Below are 23715 nucleotides of genomic sequence, written 5' to 3'. Positions count from 1 at the left end.
TTGGCATTTTACTTAAATTACAGTGAGACCAGTACCAGCGACTAATCGGTAAGAGCAACACATGGTATAATTCCTAATTCCATTAATTGATTTCATAATTGCTGTTTGGTCTAGTCATTCTTTCTCTTTCTGTATTATGGTTAATATAAATACCATGTTTATTTTCCTCTTATATTGATTTTCCCTTACAGTTAGCTTATGATTCCTTATATATAATGTTGACCAATCTGTACTGGTGCGGTGGGTTTGGGATAACAGATGAACCACAAAACGAGGTTGTATAAAAAATTCTTTCATAAACCTTCAACTGATAACGAATCCAAATTCAAACAATTTCAAAACAAACTTAATCTGTTGACTAGACAATTAAAACAAAATCATCACAAAGAGAAGCCAGTACAACTCAAATACCAAAGGAGCCTCGTCTCGAATCAACCCATTAATTATAACCAAAAGAAACATGAAGGTTCGAATACCATAATGAATTGTAATGGAGAATACCATAATTTTTTTGATGAGCTGAGTCTGAAAGTAATTAACTCAGTTGCCGGATACAACCTCCACAAGTTACCAACTCTCCCCATGTTTATGTATTTGACAACCAACCCGGTAAACAGGTGTGTGAAAATCACTTTTCTGATGAATATCACATGCAAACATTATCACGAGTATCACTCGTCCATCACTGTAACACAGGTCAAAGCACACTAGTGTGCTGCTGTTAGGTTGTTTTAATTTCCAAAATAGATTCCCAAAATAATTCAAATCTGGGTTTCACATTGTGACATTAATTAAATAAAAGTAATTCAACAAGAAAGTCTATCATTATGGTCACAGGACAGCCACCCAGGAGTCTTTCTCCAGACTCCCAGCTCTGCAAACTTCCCCATGCCACTTGGTCTTGACATCCCAGCAGTGTGAGTTGTCGAACTGCAAAACTTGACAACTTTGGCTGCAGAGCGTTCATTTGGAATCATTTGGAAACAAAAGCTGACAACAAGGTTGAAACAAAATTGTAGTCCAATTAAACTTGATTCATGAATTTTCCAGACAAATAAAGGCCCACATAACAAAATACTTAAAAAAAAAAAAAGATGTTTTTGCTTTCTGATCCTCATGCAGGCAAGTTGATCTTGGCATGGCTGCAAGCTTTCAGATCAAAGGCTTGCCTTCAAGCTTTTGGAATGTTCTTGCGATTATCATGCGAAGGCTGTGTGTCCGAGGAGCACCAGCTCTGCCCGTCAAAAGCATTTTTATTTTGCTAAGTATATAGCTTGCTTGCACGTCTTTGTCCTGGTTCTTAGATGTCTGATATTTATGAAGGATGGACAAGTTTCAATAACATATTTATCCATTCCTATTCATAAATCATGATTTTAACCCAAACATTCTTCACCTGATGTACTTGCTTCACAGATCAATCATTATGAGAGGTATTTGCACTGATAATGTCTCGTAGTTATTAATTCATCAAATTTTGCAGCAATTCCATAATTCTCATTTGAGTTAACATTATTTCATTCATTATATGCAAGGAATTTTGCCTGCCTGAGTCGATAAAGTTTTGCTTGAGTTTTGCCTGCTTGAATCAATATCCTCCTCTGAAAAAGCCCATACTTGTTACTGAGCATCTGTGCCATCAAAGAGTTACACTGGGTGGTTTGCCATTGCCTTCCCAGCAGTAGTTTGGGCAAGAATTTGTCTTTAACATCCATCAACTAATGTCATCCATCATCTTTAACATTCACGACCAAGTGGAGGACAGACTACTGAAGGAAAAAACACCGTTCGGGGCTGGGAGGCATTACCCCCCCCCCTTAAATCCACATATTAATTGAATGGAGGGTTTCAGCACCCATAAATATCTTTTCACAGTTCAAGAATATTGTCAAGAAAAGGAGCAATTCTTAAACATTTACGTTGCAAGGAAGCCGGTATTAAAATGTGTAATTATATAGAGCAAAACACCTCAACTTGCTGGGCTGGGCAATTGGAGGCAATTCCCCACTTTTCATCATTTTAAAATCATTACAAATCACATTTCTACATTTCTTAAGTCCTCAACAAAGCGCTATTTAATTAATTTTTCTCATAATGCCAGTGATAACCAGCCTTCCCAAATGGACCCCGTTCAGAATATATTTTACATTCACAATTTTCATTTCACAATCCAAGGCTCTATGGTGTTAACAAGATCAATCAAATTGACTGACCCCGATGGTTTCTCCACATGACATCAACAGATATTACCACTACACAGCATGTCTGAGTGCACTAACTCCGTTTTCCTTTACAGAAATAAAGCTTCGATGCTCGCGCATGGGGCACTTGCTTCAATGTATATCCGAGGGACGGCACACACGCATTTATGTCCTTCCCTGCCAACATGACAGATATTCCAATTTATAGCCAAGCTGAGATTCAAACATAGACTCAGTGGAGAGTGTTGGCACATGCGGGGAAAGAACCCGTGACCTTGGCGTACAAAATTATCTCCCAGTGAGAAATCCCGAGCTTTAATCCATTTTGATTCCCACTGCTTAACCACAGCACAAGTGGGGGATTCTCACACATTCCATTTGTGCATCATTTGGAGCAATGTACAGAAACACATGTGCACATATCTGAGGGATATTTTAAATCTCGAACACGATATGTATTCATTCTTAAACAGCAAAGTGAAGGGAACAACAATGCACACAACAAACATTCCTCTGCTCTGTCATGAGCCAGCCACCAAACCATAAACAGAAAAGTTCAAACACAGGCTGCTTTCACTCTCTGCCTGAAGTTTACATTTAATAGATTCATCCCATGAAACAATGGGGCACATGTGAGGTTGTTCGGCTGTTCGTGTGAGGGATCAGAGGGATATTTTAATCTGTCCCCAAACTGTCTTGCTGAGGTGGTTTTAATTATTTTATGATACGTCCATTTCTCTTCACGCTTTTGTTGTTGCAATATCATTTCTAACAAGACATTCTCGTTAATATGTAGGATTATGACATCCTACAGTAATCTTCAGTTCCTTATCGAGCCCACAATTGTTTCTCATTCAGATGTTGACCAAAATCAAATTCCCACACACTATCTGGTCTTAAAACACACTTAATGGCATTTGTTTTGCATTCCAAAGAGACTGCATCGTGCGCCAGGACTCTATCTTTCAATACAAGCTATAAACCCAGTTATTCTTTGACATGCCGAAGCTACAATGGTGTGTGAGGAATCTGATGTTATCGTACTTCCTCGAATCAAAAGATGTGTACCTCTATTTATTCAGTGTACAGTGACGACCAATCCTATCTCCACTCTCCATGCTTATTCATTCCCATAAGCTTCACAGTTCACAATACACAAATTGAAACACTGCTATATCGTACACAAACCATATCAACACTTGCTTACTTAATGAAAATAACTAAAATTATACAAGACTTAGTATGACATGCAAATCAATGCAATTAATTGCACGTACAACACTCAATGAAAGTCATACAAATTCTGTGCAAGTACACAAATTCACAAGAGCCCTATCCTTCTGACATTCAGGTGAAAACATACCCACAATTCTGTCAACTCCAACTTCTGGTTGGAAAACAATGAATTTAGTCAATTTATCCCTCTATCTCAGGTGGAGATAATAAACCCGCAATTTATCCCTCCACTTTAGTCAATTTATCTAACTTCAGGTTAGATGAGCCAGTTCATGCCCCAGCTTCAGGTGGAACAGCCACATCACAGTATATCTCTATTTCAGGTGAAGATACCAAATTACTTTTAGTGTAGCACCGAGACCTAACAAGGGGGTGTACACAATTGCTCTTTGTTTGATCGGGACAGGGCGTCAACCTTGAAACATACCAACTCTTCAACAACCAGGACAGCAACCGGAAACTCGGCATCTTTTCAACAACCACAAGCACAACAAATGATTCAGACTTCTTTGTGTAATTCGGAAGCAAGTTTACCAAATAGTCGAGAAACGAGGCATGCAGGGAGGGAGGGCAAATACGCCTATACTACCCTTCAGGGAAGAAATCCCTTCCCTTTATGGGAAGCTCACTTTTGTTTCCCCCTCCTCCAACTACATGCCACTGATCTCGATTCACCGAGGGCTGTGTTCTTTTGATTTTATACTTTGTTCAATTAAAAGCAACAAGTGAATATAATAGAGAATACGTACATGAAAATAATTATTTTTTCTTGCACAGACCCTGACACCCTTGGAACATCTTTGACCCAATAGTCTATAGAATCGACCCTCAAAGTTTTTTAAGGGTGCTTTCACTGGACAAAAAACAATGGAATGTTTTTCATCAATTAATGACCCGCTCATCCTGCATGAGTACGTCTATAAAGTATGTACCATTAGATTGTGAGAACATCGATAAAGTAGGTGCAATTAGAATGTGTGTACGTCCATAAAGTATGTACCGTAAGAATGTGAAAACGTCCATAAAGTATGTACATTTAGAATGTGTGTACGTCCATAAAGTATGTACCATTAGAATGTGTGTACGTCCATAAAGTATGTACCATTATAATGTGTGTACATCTACAAAGTATGTACAATTAGAATGTGAGTACGTGTATAAAGTATGTACAATTGGAATGTGTGTACATCTACAAAGTATGTACAATTAGAATGTGAGTACGTGTATAAAGTATGTACAATTGGAATGTGAGTACGTCTATAAGTATGTACAATTAGAATGCGAGTACGTCTATAAAGTATATACATTTATAATGTGAGTACGTCTATAAAGTATATACAATTAGAATGTGAGTACGTCTATAAAGTATATACAATTAGAATGTGAGTACGTCGATAAAGTTTATACAATTAGAATGTGAGTACGTCTATCAAGTATATACATTTAGAATGTGAATACGTCAATAAAGTATGTACAATTTGAATGTGAGGAAGTCAATAAGGTATGTACAATTAGAATGTGAGTACGTCTATAAAGTATGTACAATTTGAATGTGAGTATGTCAATAAAGTATGTACAATTAGAATGTGAGTATGTCTTTAAAGTATGTACAATTAGAATGTAAGTACGTCTCTAATGTATATACAATTAGAATGTGAGTACGTCTATAAAGGATATACATTTAGAATGTGAGTATGTCAATAAAGTATGTACAATTTGAATGTGAGTACGTGTATAAAGTATGTACAATTTGAATGTGATTACATCTATAAAGCATGTACAATTTGAATGTGATTACGTCTTTCACGTATGTACAATTTTAATTCAAGTACGCCTATAAATTATGTACAATTAGAATGTGAGTACGTGTATAAAGTATGCACAATTAGAATGTGAGAATGTCTATAATTATGTACAATTAGAATGTGAGTACGTCTATAAAGTATATACAATTAGAATGTGAGTACGTCTATAAAGTGTATACAATTAGAATGTGAGTTCGTCTATAAAGTATATACATTTAGAATGTGAGTACGTCTATAAAGTATATACAATTAGAATGTGAGTACGTCTATAAAGTATATACAATTAGAATGTGAGTACGTCTTTTAAGTATATACATTTAGAATGTGAGTACGTCGATAAAGTTTATACAATTAGAATGTGAGTACGTCTATCAAGTATATACATTTAGAATGTGATTACTTCAATAAAGTATGTACAATTTGAATGTGAGTAAGTCAATAAAGTATGTACAATTTGAATGTGATTACGTCTATAAAGCATGTCCAATTTGAATGTGATTACGTCTATAAATTATGTACAATTAGAATGTGAGAACGTCTATAATTATGCACAATTTGAATGTGAGAACGTCTATAATTATGTACAATTAGAATGTGAGTACGTCTATAAGTATGGACAATTCGAATGTGTGTACATCTATAAAGTATGTACAATTAGAATGTGAGTACGTCTATAAAGTATGTACAATTAGAATGTGAGTTCGTCAATAAAGTATGTACAATTTGAATGTCAGTACGTCTATAAAGTATGTACAATTCGAAAGTGTGTACATCTATAAAGTATGTACAATTAGAATGTGAGAACGTCTATAAAGTATGTACAATTGGAATGCGAGAACGCCATAAATTATGGACAATTAGAATGTGAGAACGTCCATAAATTATGGACAATTAGAATGTGAGAACGTCCATAAAGTATGGACAATTAGAATGTGAGAACGTCCATATAGTATGGACAATTTGAATGTGTGTACGTCTACTGTAAAATTGTAGACATTTCTTCATATGTACTCGAGTGTCAATTCTAGTTATACCTGTAATAACCCGATCACCCTGATTTGGTGTTTTTTTGCTTTGAACCCAATAAGATGCTCATGAAAGAGTAATTGATTGTGAATGTTAATAATTTAGGAAAATTGCACTCTCTTTATTTGATATATTGTTTCCTACCAGCTCACTCTTCTCAAAGATGGTGAAATGTCTGGATTCTTGAGAGGATTGTATATAACTGTCTCTGGTGGATGTTAAAATAGACCTATTGTTTCCTTTCCCTGACCCTCAGTGTGTACTCCGGTCACCAATCCATCCTGATACCTCCAGCGGAACTGGAAACCAACGTCGGGTTGTGGCTCACGGCAGTGAGCCAGCACCGGGTCCGAGACACCTTCTGTTCATACTCGGTCATGGAACTTTGCACCAAGGGTCTTGGCTCGCAAACAGAGGCGTTGAAGGTGTGATGGAGTTTTACAAAGCGTCTTGAACCTAAAATGTGGTCACACTTCTCATAACGTGTCGAAGGAATTAAGCTTACACAAAGTACACCATTTATCTGATTATTCCGATGATGGTGGTGGTGCATGTCATGGCTTTGTTGGGAGACAAAAAAATTATTTGCATGACAAACTCTTCACTTTATGGTCCCAGCTCATTTTACCATCCATTACCAACTCTTATGAGCAGTGATTATGTGACAGAAATGGAAAAAATCAAATGAGGTGCTCTTCATATTTTCACTCTCCATAAATGTTGTTTTTATTCATTCCAAAACCTCACCGAAGGCCCGTGGTGTCGACCTGGGACGCGTGCGGACGTGTGTCGTCGTCGCTGAAGAACGGCCACGCATTGCTCTCACCCAGTCGTTCGCCAAGTTGTTTAAAGACCTGGGTCTCCACCCTCGAGCCATAAGCACGGCATTTGGCTGCCGCGTGAACCTCGCCATCTGCCTGCTGGTACCACCCTTAGCTCTCGCTCCTTCTATACTCACCTCATCATTGTGACTCATCGTTCCCATTGTTTGATGATGGATCAGGAGCTGTGACCATGCATGTTTTCTAGATCGGGTGTAACAAAGCCATTGTGAAACAAAATTAATTGATGGTTTTTATTTTCTTACTCCCTTCACGTTTCGTCTTATGTTACCCATATTTTTTATTTTCTATTTAATAATTATCATTACAAAGATTTCACAAATGGAATGATCACCTTGTGCCTCGTTAATGTTTCTCCCAGTTTTCATGTTGTTGCATATTTACCAAAGTGTAAGCAACCGATGTGAGCCAGGCTTGACTAGTCTCGGTGCGATTCACGGCCCGACGTCAAACTGACGCCCCGATGCTTCACATGAATAATGTTGCATGAACAAGTGTGCCGTCCTTCTGATGGGACGTTGAGCTGTCTGTCCCATATTCTCGCATCCACTTGTGCAAGCTAAAGATTCCTGCAGTACCTTTTGGATGTGCACAGGCAATGCAGCTGCACCTCTGTAAATGATTCAGGCAGCATGGACAGATTCATAATAGATAGACAGATGGAATGAATGTTTTCATGTCATAACATATATTGTTGTAAAATATTTGATGCATGCAAATCCACAACAATCATTTTGATGGTTAAACGGTAAAAATAAGTTTTCTTGATTAAGTTAATGATTTGTACTTTAACCAATTTCTTTATCTTCTCCCCTGCTTGCATATTCCACTTCCTTTTGCTGCTTTTTCAATAATTTGCTTACCTTTTCTGCCTAAATTAATTTTGTATCTCCTCCTATCCTGATTTAAATCTCTTCCTCCATGTTATGGCGTCATCTCTGCTTTTCTCCGACCCTTTCCTTCACGCTCCTCATTTTCTCTCCTCCGATTCCTTGCCATTACGCTTGGCCCTCTACGCTCTCGCTGCCTGCTTTCTAGCCTCACAGGCTGGGGAAACTGGCAGAACAGGTAGGTCTCTCGATCCACGCCTCTCGCCCGCCGCCTCACCCTCACCTCACTCTTCTTGTCCCTTTTCTTATTTGTCTATCTTGACCCTTATTCCACGTCTGTGGGCTGTGCAGAACACCATGTTCTTCGTTTTTTATTTCCTTACACGTTGTGTTGCTTTGGTCCAGTGTTGCTGATCCGTGGCCTATGGCACTAATCGTGTTATCCTTCATCCTCTTACAAACCATCCCATTGTGTGAAAACCTCTGTGTTGGTTTTCTTGCTGATGCTCATGAAGCAGAAGCCTGTTGCGTTGCCTGACTCATCCACATGCTCTAATCGGAGCATAGTGTCGCTGCCAAGATGCCGCCATAAGCGGAATCCACATTGCGATTTGCATCGATTCTGTCATTCCATCAAAGCTGCTCATTTATTAACCACAAAGCACATTGGTTTGGTGATTGCTTCATGGCCAGAGTTGGCTGTTTGTGTCCTCGTGTGGGGAAGCAAGCCGTCACCGTCTTGGATAATGCATAGTTCACATGGCGACCTCGTGTACGCCCAGCACACACTGGGTTTGTGAGGTCTCCTGCTTTGTCATTGTTGTCTTACACCAATCACAGGCCTCATACATTGAGAGGGTCAAAGATTAATTTTAATAACCTGTGACATGTGTCCCACAGGGCACAGCTGGCCCAGACCCAACAACGGTGTACGTCGACATGCGAGCATTGCGCCATGACAGGTTTCTTTGTTTGTTTTGCATGATACCTTTCTGATCCTCTCTTTCCTCTGGATGTTCATATCGTCTCCTCATCTGGTGGGTGTGCCATTGAATGTTTGATACTCTTATTAATGCTTCCTGTGTAAGCTTTTGATCATGTGGCCATGTAAATAAGGCAGTCTCCAATAACAGCAGTCATGTAGTATTTTCAAATATGATATGGTCTTGTGGTCCCACAAGGTCTTCAGCTCAATGAATTGAGTACATGTGCAAGTATTAGAACCAGCAACTTTCAGCGTTGCTTCAGGGGAGTGCATGTTTAAATGTCCCAGTGGGCCCACGACGACCAACAGTCGGGGCTGGTTATGGGAAAAGTTTTGAAAAAAATTAATAACAGAACTTCATGATAAAATACCACCTGCTGACCCATCTAAACCTACCCTGCATGGGCCCAATCTACATAAACAAGAGCAAAAATTGCTTTGCAGTCCATGTCCCCTCCTGGTCCCAATGAATGTTCGGGAGATAAAATTTTGTTTGCATTTCACGCACGCTCAAGCTGATACTGGAACAAAACTGACGAAGAAGAAACCCTCAAACCCACCGTGCTTGGGTCTATTCGGCAATATAAAATGAAAAGCAATTTTCATTTACTGATATCTTTTGAAGACGAGAATTCAATAAGGACAATGACAATAACACGCCGGAGATAAAAATTAGTTTGCTTTAAGGCATGCTCAAGCTGATACCGAAACCGAAATGAAGAAGAACAAACTCTCGAACCCACCGTGTTTCATTCTTTTCTAGGCTTTGCCAATTTCATATTAAAAACAATAAAAAGAGCAATCAGAGATTGCAGACCCTTGCCAGGACTGCTTTTGTGTAGTTTTGTGTGGTGTTTGTGTAGTTATGTGTTACGTAATTAATAAGATACAAAACTGGAACTGCCACTTCATAACTGCTGGCAATGATGACCGGGTACGAAGACGTCCCGTTTTGTTGCAACCCCACTTTGATCAGACTCCTGACCCTGACCCATGACGTTTTTGAAAATTATTATTTAGTATTCAATTGAATGATGAATGGGATTACAATAAATTCAATTCAAATCAAATGGAAGACCTGCATTGGAGTAATCAGAAGGACCCCAAACAAGCAAAAAATAAACATGAAGTCATCAAGAGGAACGTGGATAGGATTCACATTTCAGCTGCTACTCCTCTACCCTCAAACCCATCGACGCACATCCAAGTGAGTCTTATTCAAAAAAAAAAATTAAAGAACCCTTAGCAAAAAAATTTAACGATTATTGTTGCCAGACCGTGCGTCCGATCAAGTTGAAATTTAAAATATGTATTCCCCATCGCTACTAGATCATAAATGTGAAGTTTCATGTCAATTGATTAAGCGGTTCAAGAGAAAACATTATTTTATATTTTTTCTTCTATTCAACATGGCTGCCAAACCATCTGACCCATCAATGATTCCTCAAGTTTGTTTAATGTTTGTACACTCAATGGTTGGGGAACATTTGTGCGAAGTTTTCCCTCGATTTGTTCAGCCATTCTGGAGAATAAGATTTTAATAGGTTTTTGGGTATATCCAATATGGCTGCCAAACCATGTGAACTATGACGTCATATGTGTAAACCTTTTGTTCCTCACGGATAGGCGGTCATACGTTTAAACTTTCGCCTCGATTTGTTCAGCCACTTCAGAGGAGATTTTTGAAGGTTTAAAAATATATATATATATATATATATATATATATATATATATATATATATATATATATATATATATATATATATATATATATATATATATATATGGCTGCCAAATCGCGTGACCAATGACATCAATTTTTTTTGTCCTGTGGATCATTTTATCCCGAGATGCTCCTCAAAAATTTTCATGCTGATCAGATGTAGCGTTCTATAAATGCAATTATGACGTCATAACGCAGGCACCTATGACTTTTTTTATTATTTAAACGTATTCCCCAGAGCAGTACTTGTCATGTGCCAAGTTTCAATTTTTTCCTTGGTGTGCTTAGAGATACAGAGGTCCAAGTTTTTTTTTCCGTTTTTCCGGTTTTTCTTCAACATGGCTGCCACATCATGTGACCCACGGCATCATATTTATCATTAAAACATTCTACATTAGTAGTCGCACCTATGGTGAAAATTTCGTCTTAATCCAACAAGCAGTTGCAGATAAAAACACGAAAGTTCTGTGCGGACAAACAGACAGACAGACAAACAAACACACAAATGAAAAATCACTCATAGAGTGACATCTTAATAAAACAGCACAAAGTCGAATGGCACTCGGTGGAGCGCATACCTCTGCCAGGTGGAACGGTTCATGTTTTCTATCCCACTGATGGGCTGGATCCAAACCAAAATCCAATCCCCTTGTTCTTGTCACCCATCCAACTCAACCATCTTGTTTTGTTATAACTCCTCCACAACTTTTTGAGATATAGTGATACATTTAGTTTTTGGCCTGATCTATCAATTTTATAAATTAGGCCTGTGTTTACCTTTTGATCTTAAAATCAATTGGTATTTGAATTCAGCGACCTGACATGAAAATGCTCTTCAAATTTCATGTCAATTGGATGAAAATTGAGGATTTTAGAAAATGTGGCCCAAATTGGCCTTTTGGCCAAAGTTGATCTCAAAATCAATAGGTGGTTGAATTCATTGACCTGATGTGCAAATGGTCTTCAAATTTCAAGTCAATCGGATGAAAATTGACAATTTAAAAATTTGGCCTATTTTGGGTTGAACTTGTGGCCTATGTTGACTTTTTGACCTAAGATAACCTCAAAAGTTATAGGTGGTTGAATTCATTGACGTAATGTGCAAATCCTGTTCAAATTTCAAGTCAATCGGATGAAATTTGAGGATTTTAGAAAATTTGGCTCAAGTTGACCTATTGGCCAATGAAGACCTTTTTGGTCGAGCGAATTTTACGAAACTTCAATGCGGGATTGTCGCAGGGTCGGTGACATTAATCTCTGAAAATTTCAGAATGATCGGTTCAGCGGTTTGGGCTGGAGGCGAGTGGACAGACAGACAGACAAACAAACACAAACACAAACAAACAAACACAAACAAACAAACACAAACAAACAAACACAAACAAACAAACAAACACAAACACAAACAAACGGAGGCAATCAACATACTTGTCAAAAAAAAATTGCCAAGTAACAAACAAACACAGATAGACAAACGGACCCAAACGCAATACCCTCTCCTTCGGTGAGGGTAATAACCCAATTTAAATACATGAAGCAAAATACATGCGTAAGACTTATGTGCATATATAATACATCGTGGTTATATACCTGGTATCATTATCCTTGCCAAAGGAGTGGGTATTGTGTTTGGGTCTGACTGTTTATCTGTCTGTTTGTCCTCACAGAACTTTCGTGTTTTTCTCTGCAGTCGCTTGTCGGATTGAGACAAAATTTTCACCAGAGGTGCGACGACTCATGTAGAATGTTTTAATGATAATTGTGATGTCATAGATCATGTGGTGTGGCAAGCATGTTGGAAAAATGGAAGAACTTTGAACCACTGTATCTCTGAAACCACACCAAGGAAAAAATTTAAACTTGGCACGTAGCAAGTACCCTCATGGGGAATGTGATTTTTTTAAACAAAAATTTATGATGTCAAAGGTGCCTTCGTTATGGTCATAATTGCATCTGTAGAATGCCACATATGATCAGTATGAAAAATTTTGAGGGTCATTTAGGGATAAAATGGTCCACAGAAAGAAATTTGATTACGTCATCAGTCACCTGTTTTGGCAGCCATGTTGTTTAAAAAAAAAAAAACCTTCAAAAATTTTCTTCTCTGAGTTCACTGAACAGATCAAGGCAAAACTTTACACGTATGACCGCCTATCCATGAGGAACAAAAGGTTCACACATATGATATCGGCCACATGGTTTGGCAGCCATATTGGATTTAACCTAAAGCCTACCATAAATCTTCTTCTCCAGAACGGCTGGAGAAATCGAGGGGAAACTTCACACAAATGTTCCCCAAGCTATGGGCAGACAAGTTTGTTTAGCAATAATTATTGATAGATCACATGGTTTTGCAGCCATATTGGATTGAAGAAAATATAAAATTGTGTTTTCTCTGGAATGGCTTCATCAATCGTCATGAAACATCACATTTATGATCTAGTCATGATGGGGAATACATATTTTTAATTTCAACTTGATTGGACGTATGGTCTGGCAGCCAGAATTATTTAAATTTTTGATATGGGTTCTTTTTTTGTTGTTTTCTTTTTTCTTCTATATTTTTGAACAAGGCTCACTTGGCTGTGCCTGGATGGGTTTGAGGGGAGAGAAGTAGCAGGTGAAATGTGAATCCTATGCAGGTTCCTCCTGATGACTTCATCTTTTCTTTTTCCTTGTTCGGATTCCTTCTGATTACGACAATGCAGAACTGTACCTATTTGGTCTTCCATTTCATTTGAGTTGAATTTTAATCCCATTCTAAATTCAATTGAATAATGAATAATAATAATAATAATAATAATAATAATAATAATAATAATAATAATAGGTCATGGGTCAGGGTTAGGTGTCCGATCAAAGCAGGGTTGCATCAAAGCGAGACGTCTTGGAACCCGGTCATCACTGCCAGCATTTAAAAAGTGACAGTTCTAATTTTGGCACTTATTAATTCCATAACACACCAGTACACAAACACCACACAAAACAAGTCCTGGTGAGGTCTGCCACCTCTGATTGCTCTTTTTCTTGTTCCAATTGCATTGGACCATGGACAACACCCAGGCGTAACACCCGAGGCCTACCGATCTGTGCTGCTTCATGCAATTGCAGCACATTATTTTATTGCGGTGGAGTCAGGCCGTCTTTCCAGCCAATAGGTTGAAAGCAGTGGAGTGGATTCAGGGCAGCTGTGATATTTTTTAATATAATATGTGATTTTTTTTTTCTGTTTCAAAAGGGCATAACTCTGAACATTTGACGAAACACCTTAGTAGGGTGACTATACTGATTCTGGCTCACTTTTCCCCATGTAAATGAATGGGGGATTTTCAGCGATTCATTTTTTTCCCCTAAAAAGTAAACCCCCTTTTTATCCCAAAGTATATTTATTTGTCTCCCCTTTAAACCTCGGGACACTTTTTTTCAAATAACCAATGCAATAACAGAAAGATTTGTTCAAGTAGTAAAGTAGTAATGTGATTTGTTAAAGGTGATTCTAAAGAAATATCTGAAACATGTAAGCCTCGGGACACTCTTTTTCAAATAACCAATGCATATTGTTGAGCTCACTCATTGAACCTATAAAGATTTGTTCATTCTCAAATTCCTTCAATAGTTTAATTTTCTTTGCACAATAATCCCCATCTAAAATATTTAAATCACAAAACATTTGAATCTTTATGTTTTTTAAGATACCCCTTTTGTGCCATTACGAAATGATAAACTTCTCTTAATGCTTTTGTTTGACCACCCCCTGAGCCACATATCATTTTTAGATTATAGTAAATTGTTTTTTCATTGTTCAATTGATAACCATCAAAGTTTTCATTCCATTCAAGTATATTTATTTTTTTCTTTACATCGTCTAACTTACTAGTTTTTAAATTGATTCACTTATTTGTTTTATTTACCTTTGTTTCAGTTATTTTTTCAATAAGACTTATTTGATATTTTTCACATTCATTATGTTTTCCATTTTTATACCAAGACTGAGATTTTCTCCACTCTTTAGTTTGATTAATACTTGGTTTGACCATTTATATATTGTGAAAAAACGCGGCGATAGCCCTGAAAAAACCCTAACCCATCTTCCCATCATTAAAACACAATCTATTTTATACACTCTATCATACAATATCCATATGGAACACAATCTATTCCATTATCTAAAATAAATCTCTTATCATCAAAGGCTCCTAATGCCTTTTTATTTACTTCTTCACTATATATGTTATGTTTATAACTTCTTATTGTATTCATTTTCCTATATTCTTCTTTCTTATTCACAAACAATTGTAATAATTTCTAAAAGTTATTGATTTCTTTATTACATATTTCTTTATTCCCTTTAACCTCTTATCAATCTGATCACCATACTTATAAGCATATGCCTTTGCTCTCAATCCAATAAACTCACTCATTACTTTTCCACCCAACTCATCCTTAAACTTACCAATAACCTTTTCATTCTTTTTGGAAAATAACCCACTCTTCTTACTAAAATTACTTGTATCATATACTCCAATATTTTTCTTCATATCTTTATAAACATCATCAGTTTTTATATCTCGGATAAAACTATCAGTGTCCATATACAACAATGAAACATTTTCACCATGCTCTTTCTTTAAGCCATTATACAAATAATCATACATCAATATCTTTGATAAATCAAGAACTGCTGTTCCAATATAAATTGGTTTATCCATGACAATACTTTCCTTTTTCATATGAATAGCAGAATAGTTCTCTGAAAAACCTCTTCTCTCTTAAAACTTGGTTTATTTATCAATCTCGAAGCTTCTTTCCAAGATGTTGCCAATCTAATGTTTTGACTGTTTCTCACATTCTCCATTGTCTTTCCAAAGACAGCATTATTCATCAATTTATAGAATTCCCCTTCAAATTTTACTTTTGTATTTGTTCTCATATCTGTATTGAATTTAATATACTTTTTCATCCAAGGACTTTGTTTAAATTTTAAAACTCTATGAATTTTAGCGACTCTCAATCCTTCTCTCAAAAACTGTTTTAAGCTTCTCTGATGCAAAACATATCCCTCTTTATCATAGAATGTTGTTAATAACTTTTCTGTTGATTTGCCTTTAATATTAAAACTTTTATGATAATCACTTAACCATTCTTTCTTTGGGGTTTCTTTCTCACATGCAAAAGGAAGGTCTTTATGCTTATTATGAAGATCACTCAGGTACCTCAAATCAACTTCAAAATAATAACCTTCTTCTTCGTCATTCAATTCCTCTTGAGAAGAAATAACAATATTCATCAAAGCCTTTTCAAAATCCTTTTCTTCCACCTTTCTCTAATTTGCCATAAGGCAGAGATTGAGACATTGCCCATCCATACAAATTATTATCATCAAAATACATCAAATAATTACTATCTTTTTCACTATCATAATTTGGAAGATATTTATTATTTGCTTTCGCATATCTTTTTGAACATACTTACTTTTGTGATATTCCACCTCTCTTAGACTTCTCAATTATCAAAAGCATATCTACATCACTGATTAAATCTATATCTTGTTTTGTCATTTTCAACATTGCACTCCAAGCTCAACTAGGAGCTGTGAAATAGTGGGCAGGATCTAATCCATAACAATTTTTATTATGACAGAGTGATCTAAAAGCTTCAAACACATCAGCTAACAATAAAACATCTGTTTTTAGATACAAATCATGATATTCTCCAAGGTTCCTTATCTTAAATATTTTCCAAATTTCTTGTGCGTGTTTATATTCCTTATCACTTATCTCTTCTTTATAAAGGTTATTATAAAAACTTTCTTTTGAAGGAAGTTGTGTTTCTTTAAATCTCATAAATAAATCCATATAATCATAAGGATAAATTCCCTTACTTGAAAGAATTTTCTCTTTACTTTGAATATCATTCCTTGTTTGAATTTCCTCTCCAGTTAGAATTCCCTCTTTAATCAGAATTTCATCTTTAATCAGAATTTCCTCTTTCGTTAGAATTTCATTCATTGTTTGAATTTTCTTTATAATTAGAATTTCATCTTCAGTTAGAATTTCTTCATTAATTTCCTCATTAATTAGAATTTCCTCTTTAGTTAGAATTTCCTCTTTTGGAAAGAATGAATTGGATAAGATAATGCATAAATAAAATAATGGATTATCTTGAAATTAAACCTGAACTTAGGATAAAATATAGAGTTTCTAAAAAAGCCAATAATAAATTAAATAACCTGTTTTCCAAATATATAAATGAATGATTTTTTACCCATTTGTGAAAATAAGATAAAATTTAACAATCATAAAAATCTTCCAAATTCATTAAGATGTCTCATAGTTGGTTCAAGCGGATGTGGAAAAACCTGCTTACTTTTGAAGATGCTCCTGACTCCCAACTTTTTAGATTATGATAATTTCATAATTTTCACAAAGTAGAGTTTTCAACCAGAGTATCAACTACTCTCACAAGGTTTTAATGCTGGTCTTCAAAAAGAAGATATAATTGGTTTATTTAAACTTCAAAAAAAACCAAAATGATTATAACATTGAAGATATATTTCAACTATTTTGTGATACACAGAGATGTAAAAAGAAATCAAAGCCGATAACTTGTATTCTTAGTGATAATTCGGATGATATACCGTCTCCCCAAGATTTGGATAAATCAAAAAAGAACCTCGTTATCTTTGATGATTGTGTTAATGAGAGAAACCAAACGGTAATGGACAGCTATTGCACAAGAGGGAGAGATTCTTCTTGTAATTGTATTTATCTTAGTCAATCGTACTTTCAACTTCCTCATCGTTCCATCAGAAACAATGCTAATACTTTTATTTTATTCAAGTTAAATTCAATAGATATAAATAATTTTTGGAGAGATAATTGTTCTACATTATGTAGAACATTGTAAAAAGGAATTTGGGGATTACATGAAGCACACGACTGAAAAATATAAATATATTGTTGTGAAACAAGAGGAGATATTCAGGGATATATTTTTTGTTTTATATACAATTACATCTATAAATGACAACTATTATTATAAATCTTGTGGGTAAATCTGCTTCTCGAAAAAACTTTCATAAATCAAGGTTCTTGTGTAATACAAATGAGAATATTGTAAATTTACTGAAAAAAACACCCCGTGATACGCATTGTATCAACAACAACTAGAGCAATAAGACCTGGAGAAGTAAAAGGTGAAGATTATCACTATATTTCAGTGGAGGAACATATGCGATTGAGGAATGAAGGTCAAATATTTGAGGAGGTTTCTCTTGGTACGACAAAATATTCACATTGTAAGAGTGAGTTAAGAAAACTAAAATCTGGTGGTCTTGGGATATTAGAAACTAATCCAGAAGGAACGAGACAAATTATTAAACATCTGAGCGGAGTGAAGATTTTATCATTCGGTTTTGATGTTGATGAAGAAACTCAACGCAAACGTATGAAAAGCAGAGATGCAAGTATTAGTGAAGAAGAAATTACAACTCGTATTAATGTTAATAAAGAATTTGATGAAATATTTAAAGAAAAGGATTTATTTGAACACATCTACTTGGATGATGAAGAAAAGGAAAATTTCCCTGTTGATCTTTACAATTCATTAAATGATATTTTCCAATAACTAAATGGATGTGAAAGAAAGAGCAAGAAGATTTAAGGAACATCAAGAGTTGGTTTCAAAAGTTGTAAAACAACAGGAAGACATAAAGAAGAAACGCAGACAGAAACTAATGGGTGAAGAAGCATTTGAAAGAAAACAAGAGAAAATTTTTTAACTACTTTTAAAAACTTCCCAAGAAAAAATGAAAGATGTTTCCACAGTTCCCACAGTAGAATATACTCCGAAAAAACTTCAAATGTTGATAGATTTTGATCAAATGACGGAGGTAGAATTAGAGCATTTAGGAGAATTAGAATATGATGATGAAGGTTTATTTCAACAACTGGAAGAGATTAATCGACCCCCTGATTTTATTGTGAATGCTCTTCAAAACAATGAATATTCAGCGGATTCAAAAACGAAAGCAGGACTCATTCCAACAGAACAACCAGCAATATTTCATCTTGTTCAAGAAAAGGTATTGATATTTAATGATGAATTCAAGTTCTTGGGTTCTGCTCAACCTCCTGTTAAACTAACTCTCAGATTAATCTTTCTTCTCACAAAAGATGGAAGACAAGGTTCAACTGTGAGGGATGAATCAAAGTATATTGATAAACCATTGGATATGAAAAATAATGATGATAGAGTATATATTGATCTGCTGAACACTCTTAATTATAGGGTTAGTATTTCTGGTAAAAGTTGGAAAAATGAGAAGGAGAAACACATTATTCAGGCTTTAAGTATCCTTGGTTCAGGTATTAGTTTTCTTCCAAATGACCCATCGCAATTAGTTAATAGACTGTTATTGTTGTTAGGTATTAAGAAGGCTGGAAATAATTGTTTTAATGAAGCATCAGCCATTTTAGACCAGTTGATGAACATGAAAATAATTAATAAATCTCAATATAAAGACAGTTTATCTCATATTAAATAAGATGAGAAGCGCAATCCTGAGTTTTAATTTCACAACAAGCGACCACACATCTTCATTCCCATACCCACTACAACTTGTCCCAACAAAAGAATATGAGGCATCTTTATTGTCCATGGAAACTTATAATACCTTATTTAATATAACTGATAAAAATGACAAGTTTAGTTATAATCCCGGAAGTGGATACAAAACGATAACAGTCTCACCCGGAGCATATGAGATTTCTCAAATATCTTCTGAAATTGCTCGTCTTATGAAAGAACAGGGTGATGAACCAAAAAATATTGTTATAGACATTCAAAAACATCCTTCAAAATCAACAATTAAAGTTAAAAATAACTACAAGGTTGATTTCACAATTGATAATTAATTTGAGAGTTATTGGGTTTCTCCTCAAAAAAGATTGAAACTAATGGGACGTTTTACAGTGATAATGTCATTCAAATATCCTCAGGAATAAACTCGGTATTAATTCACTGTGATTTGATTGATGGTGCTTATAATGATGGAATAAAAACAAATACAATATTTTCATTCAGTGCATACTCAACCCCAATTGGTTATAAATTCAATATGGAACCCAAAAATTTGGTTTATCTCCCTGTGTCAGGAAAAACCATACACAGAGTAAATTTTAGGATAACCTACCAAGATAATCGTATGATTTCTTTTAATGGGGAAGTTATATCCATCAGAATTCACCTACGTGAAGTTTTCCAATAAATAAATATGATGGTTAATGTGAGGAAACACGAGTTGGGAAAATTTAAAATAATTACAGGGGAAGGGATGTTCCTTTCCCCATACTACAAGGGTGAAGGTATGTATCTTGGTAGAGAGGATACTATAAACCTAAGAGACAAAAGGGTGTTGGACATCAATTTAGAGGAGATGGGATAATTGATACTCTCATGGGTATTGGTTCAACTATTCTGAAACAGAAAGACCTAATTGGTTCAACTGCTTCTGCTGTGGGAAATGTAGCAGGTGCTGTAAAGAGCATAAAAGATGCCCAGAAGGAATTTCATAAATTACAAGCAATTAAAGAAATTAAGAAAGGCAAAACTCAGTTGTCCCCCCAAGAACGACAGAAAATAATTTGAATACTTGGATCAGGGTTTCAAAAGTTTTAACATCTTTTTTCCTAAATAAATACAAGTATGGAAGCAATTGATAGTATCTATGATTTGCATGAAACTATTATTATCTCAAACTCCACTAAAAAAGAAGATTACTTCAAGGTAAATGCAATAACTGGAACAGACTGGAATGCAAATGGTACAAAAAATTTTGAAATAAATAATCAACAAACCTATTTGAATTTATCCAAAAGTTTCTTGTTGTTTAAATTTAAATTCACTAAGGCTGGGAATAACACAAACGTTACACTCGTAAATGATTTCTTCTGGAAAATGTTTGATAGTGTGCGTTTGTACATTGGAACACAAGAAGTTGAAGCGGTTGATTATGTCTCTGCTGTATCTGAAATGATGAAATTTACACTGTATACATTCAGTGATAGAATGGGAAAGGGGTCTGTCGAAGGTTTTATTCCTGATATGTCAACGGGAACAACCACAGACCCTGGATATACTCAAAGGAAAGGAGCGTATAATGATGATACAAAAGCAGTTAATAGTTTTACTGTGGCAGTTGTTCCTCTGAAAGGTATATTTGGATTTTGTGATCATGATAAAGTTCTGTATGGTCTTAAAATTAGATTTCAACTCCAAAGGAATGATAATGAAAATAGATTGCTTTTTGGTGTTGGTAGTGCTTTTGGTGAGCAGAATAAATTTTAATTGATGAAATGAGTTGGTATATTAGTGAATATACTCCTAATCTTAAAACAGAAGAGATGTTGAATGGAAGACTTAACTCAAAGAAACCACTCAGTGTATCATACCTCAAAAGAAGATGTCAACACGTTAAACTCAACCAAACCACTTACACGTGGAAGTTGGGTGTTCTGGAAGGAAAGCCACGATATCTGTGGATCATTTGTAAAAAGCCAGATGGTGATACTGTGACTGATAAGAATAATGCATTGAGTGATAATGCTAAGGTGAAACAACTTTGCGTTTCTCAAAATGGAACATTTTATCCACGAGATAGATTGGAAATTAATTGGGAAAAAAATGATTTTGCTGAAGCATACAAGTCTTACCAAAAGGTGTGTGAAAGTAATGGAAATAAAGAACCTATTCTGGATATGACAGCATTTAAGTGGGCGGGGCGTATAAAAAAATTGACTAAAAGTGGGCGGGGCTTAGGGAAAAGCAGGCGGGGCTTATGAAAAGTGGGCGTGGCATAACAAAATAACCTGTGGCTCAGGAGGTGGTCAAACAAGAGCATTAAGAGAAGTTTATCATTTCGTAATGACACAAAAGGGGTATCTTAAAAAATATAAAGATTCAAATGTTTTGTTTTTCAATATTTTAGATGGGGATTATTGTGCAAAGAAAATTAAACTATTGAAGGAATTTGAAAATGAACAAATCTTTATGGGTTCAATGAGTGAGCGAAACAATATGCATTGGTTATTTGAAAAAGAGTGTCCCTCGGCTTACATGTTTCAGATATTTCTTTAGAATCACCTTTAACAAATCACATTACTACTTTACTACTTGAACAAATCTTTATCTTATTCCATTGGTTATTTGAAAAAAGTGTCCCGAGGTTAAAAGGGGAGACAAATAAATATACCTTGGGATAAAAAGGGGTTTACTTTTTAGGGGAAAAAAATGAATCGCTGAAAATCCCCCATTCATTTACATGGGGAAAAGTGAGCCAGAATCAGTATATTCACCCTACCCACCTTGAACCTCAAACTTGTTCTGTAACATATCATAATATAGCCATGTACCAAGTTTCAGTTGAATAAGTTGAAGGGTATGGGGAAAAAGTTGGAAAAGCCACAGTTGGGATGGATTGACAGACCGAGAGCAAACAGATAGTCACATCCGGTGAAACCAGAATGGGACTCATATAATACAAAGGTGTGTGTTTAGTTTCCTCTCTCTTATCTCACTGCTTCATGCATTGTCACCAAACATCAAAGGCTTAATTAACAGTCTTACAATTCTGCTCATGACGACTACATTTACCTTCAACTTTTATTTCGGTCGGTCCAGTTGATGCTGATTGAAGTGTTCACCTTGCCGATTGGACTTTGTGACATTTTGGTGGGCAGCGCTGAAAGCTCAACTTTCACAGGGTTGTTGTTGTTTTATGTCCTTCCCGTTAGATCAAATGCCCTTCCATTCCATCACTTGTTCTTAATGGGTATTATTTCTGCTGGTAATGTAATATTTACATTCTTCATTCAATAATCATAACAGAACGGTCTTTGTCTTTTTATCATTTCTCTTCCAAATTACGATGTCATTTAATGATTTTTTTTTTACACAAAAATTACCATTCTTTTAACAATACACTCTTTTGCAGGGTACGCTTGGTGGAACGTGGATCACCTCACAGCCTTCCTCTCATGGAGTCTGGAAAAGTGCGTGACTTCTGATATGTTGTTCTTCTTCTGCACCCTCTTATCCCCTTTTCTGCCCCTAAATAATATTCCTCTTCAGATCACAAACTTTTCTTTTATACCAAGTGCTAAACTAAATGACATACGCTTGCTATAATTGAGGAGGTGAAGGTGACTCATTGAGTCGCAGGCTTTACCAAATGGTGAAAGTACATCTGTAAACTACACTGCCATTGTCATTCCACACAAACTTCCAGAACTATTGTGCGGAGGGATTTCATTCTCCACGAAGATCAAACAAAGCCTTGAATTGAGACTTGGGACAAACGAACCATTCACACTACACCCAGGACATTCATTATGACAACAAACACTGCCTGTACTCACACGAAGTACAATTTGACAAGATAGGCAGGACTTGTGCCAAAGGAAAATCGAATGATCATGACATTGACCTGGCATATGTCATGGTGAGCTTGATCCTTCCTCATCGAGATGGTCCTTGTGTGGAAAACCTCCATCACAATCTTAAATGTTATGCTTCACTGCATCTCTCTGCTTGGATATTTTGCTAATCCTCATAAAAGGAAACAATAGGTCGAATGAAACGCTAACCTTCAGGTGCCACATTTGAGAGTTCAGTTATCCTTGATTCCAGCATCACATGCTCATCGGTGCTGTCGATACCACATGCATTCTGGCATCTGGATTTATGAGCATGCACGTTATGACCATGCTTTACCCATGACCGTACTGCCATGTGCATTGTGCAGATCCTTCCTGGAATCCGAATCATCATTGTGAATGCTGAGAACAAGGGACCTCTTGGAGATTCTCACCTTGGCGAGGTATGACTTCCATTCCTAGACTGTAGGTCTTGGCCTCAAGCTGCTGTTTGGGGGCCTATGTCCATGCCCCTGTTTGCCTTCAAAGTTTGAGAGCTATTTGTACATTTCTCAATGTCTGTGAAACAGCCTTTCAGACTGTCTATCGTGCCTTCAGTAAAATTGTACGATCGATTTATGACGTTTAAGATGT

At 35.9% G+C, this 23715-nt stretch overlaps 1 protein-coding gene across 1 annotated transcript in view; it reads left to right on the top strand.

The window, feature by feature from the left end:
• LOC147027397 (disco-interacting protein 2 homolog C-like) overlaps positions 1-23715 on the top strand; it is a 79238-nt gene that overhangs the window by 37467 nt on the left and 18056 nt on the right. Inside the window, exons 7-12 of the mRNA XM_085876754.1 lie at positions 6525-6693; positions 7021-7191; positions 8149-8178; positions 8841-8902; positions 22641-22698; positions 23451-23525. Coding sequence (XP_085732880.1) covers positions 6525-6693; positions 7021-7191; positions 8149-8178; positions 8841-8902; positions 22641-22698; positions 23451-23525 — 565 coding nt within the window. The remainder of the gene's footprint in view (positions 1-6524; positions 6694-7020; positions 7192-8148; positions 8179-8840; positions 8903-22640; positions 22699-23450; positions 23526-23715) is intronic.

The sequence above is a fragment of the Eptatretus burgeri genome, chromosome 4, assembly GCF_056783735.1.
Source record: "Eptatretus burgeri isolate ZD-2024b chromosome 4, Ebu_testis_v1, whole genome shotgun sequence".
Taxonomy (NCBI): domain Eukaryota; kingdom Metazoa; phylum Chordata; class Myxini; order Myxiniformes; family Myxinidae; genus Eptatretus; species Eptatretus burgeri.
Note: the sequence above shows the minus strand (reverse complement) of the source record. Positions and strands in the feature narration are given on the sequence as shown.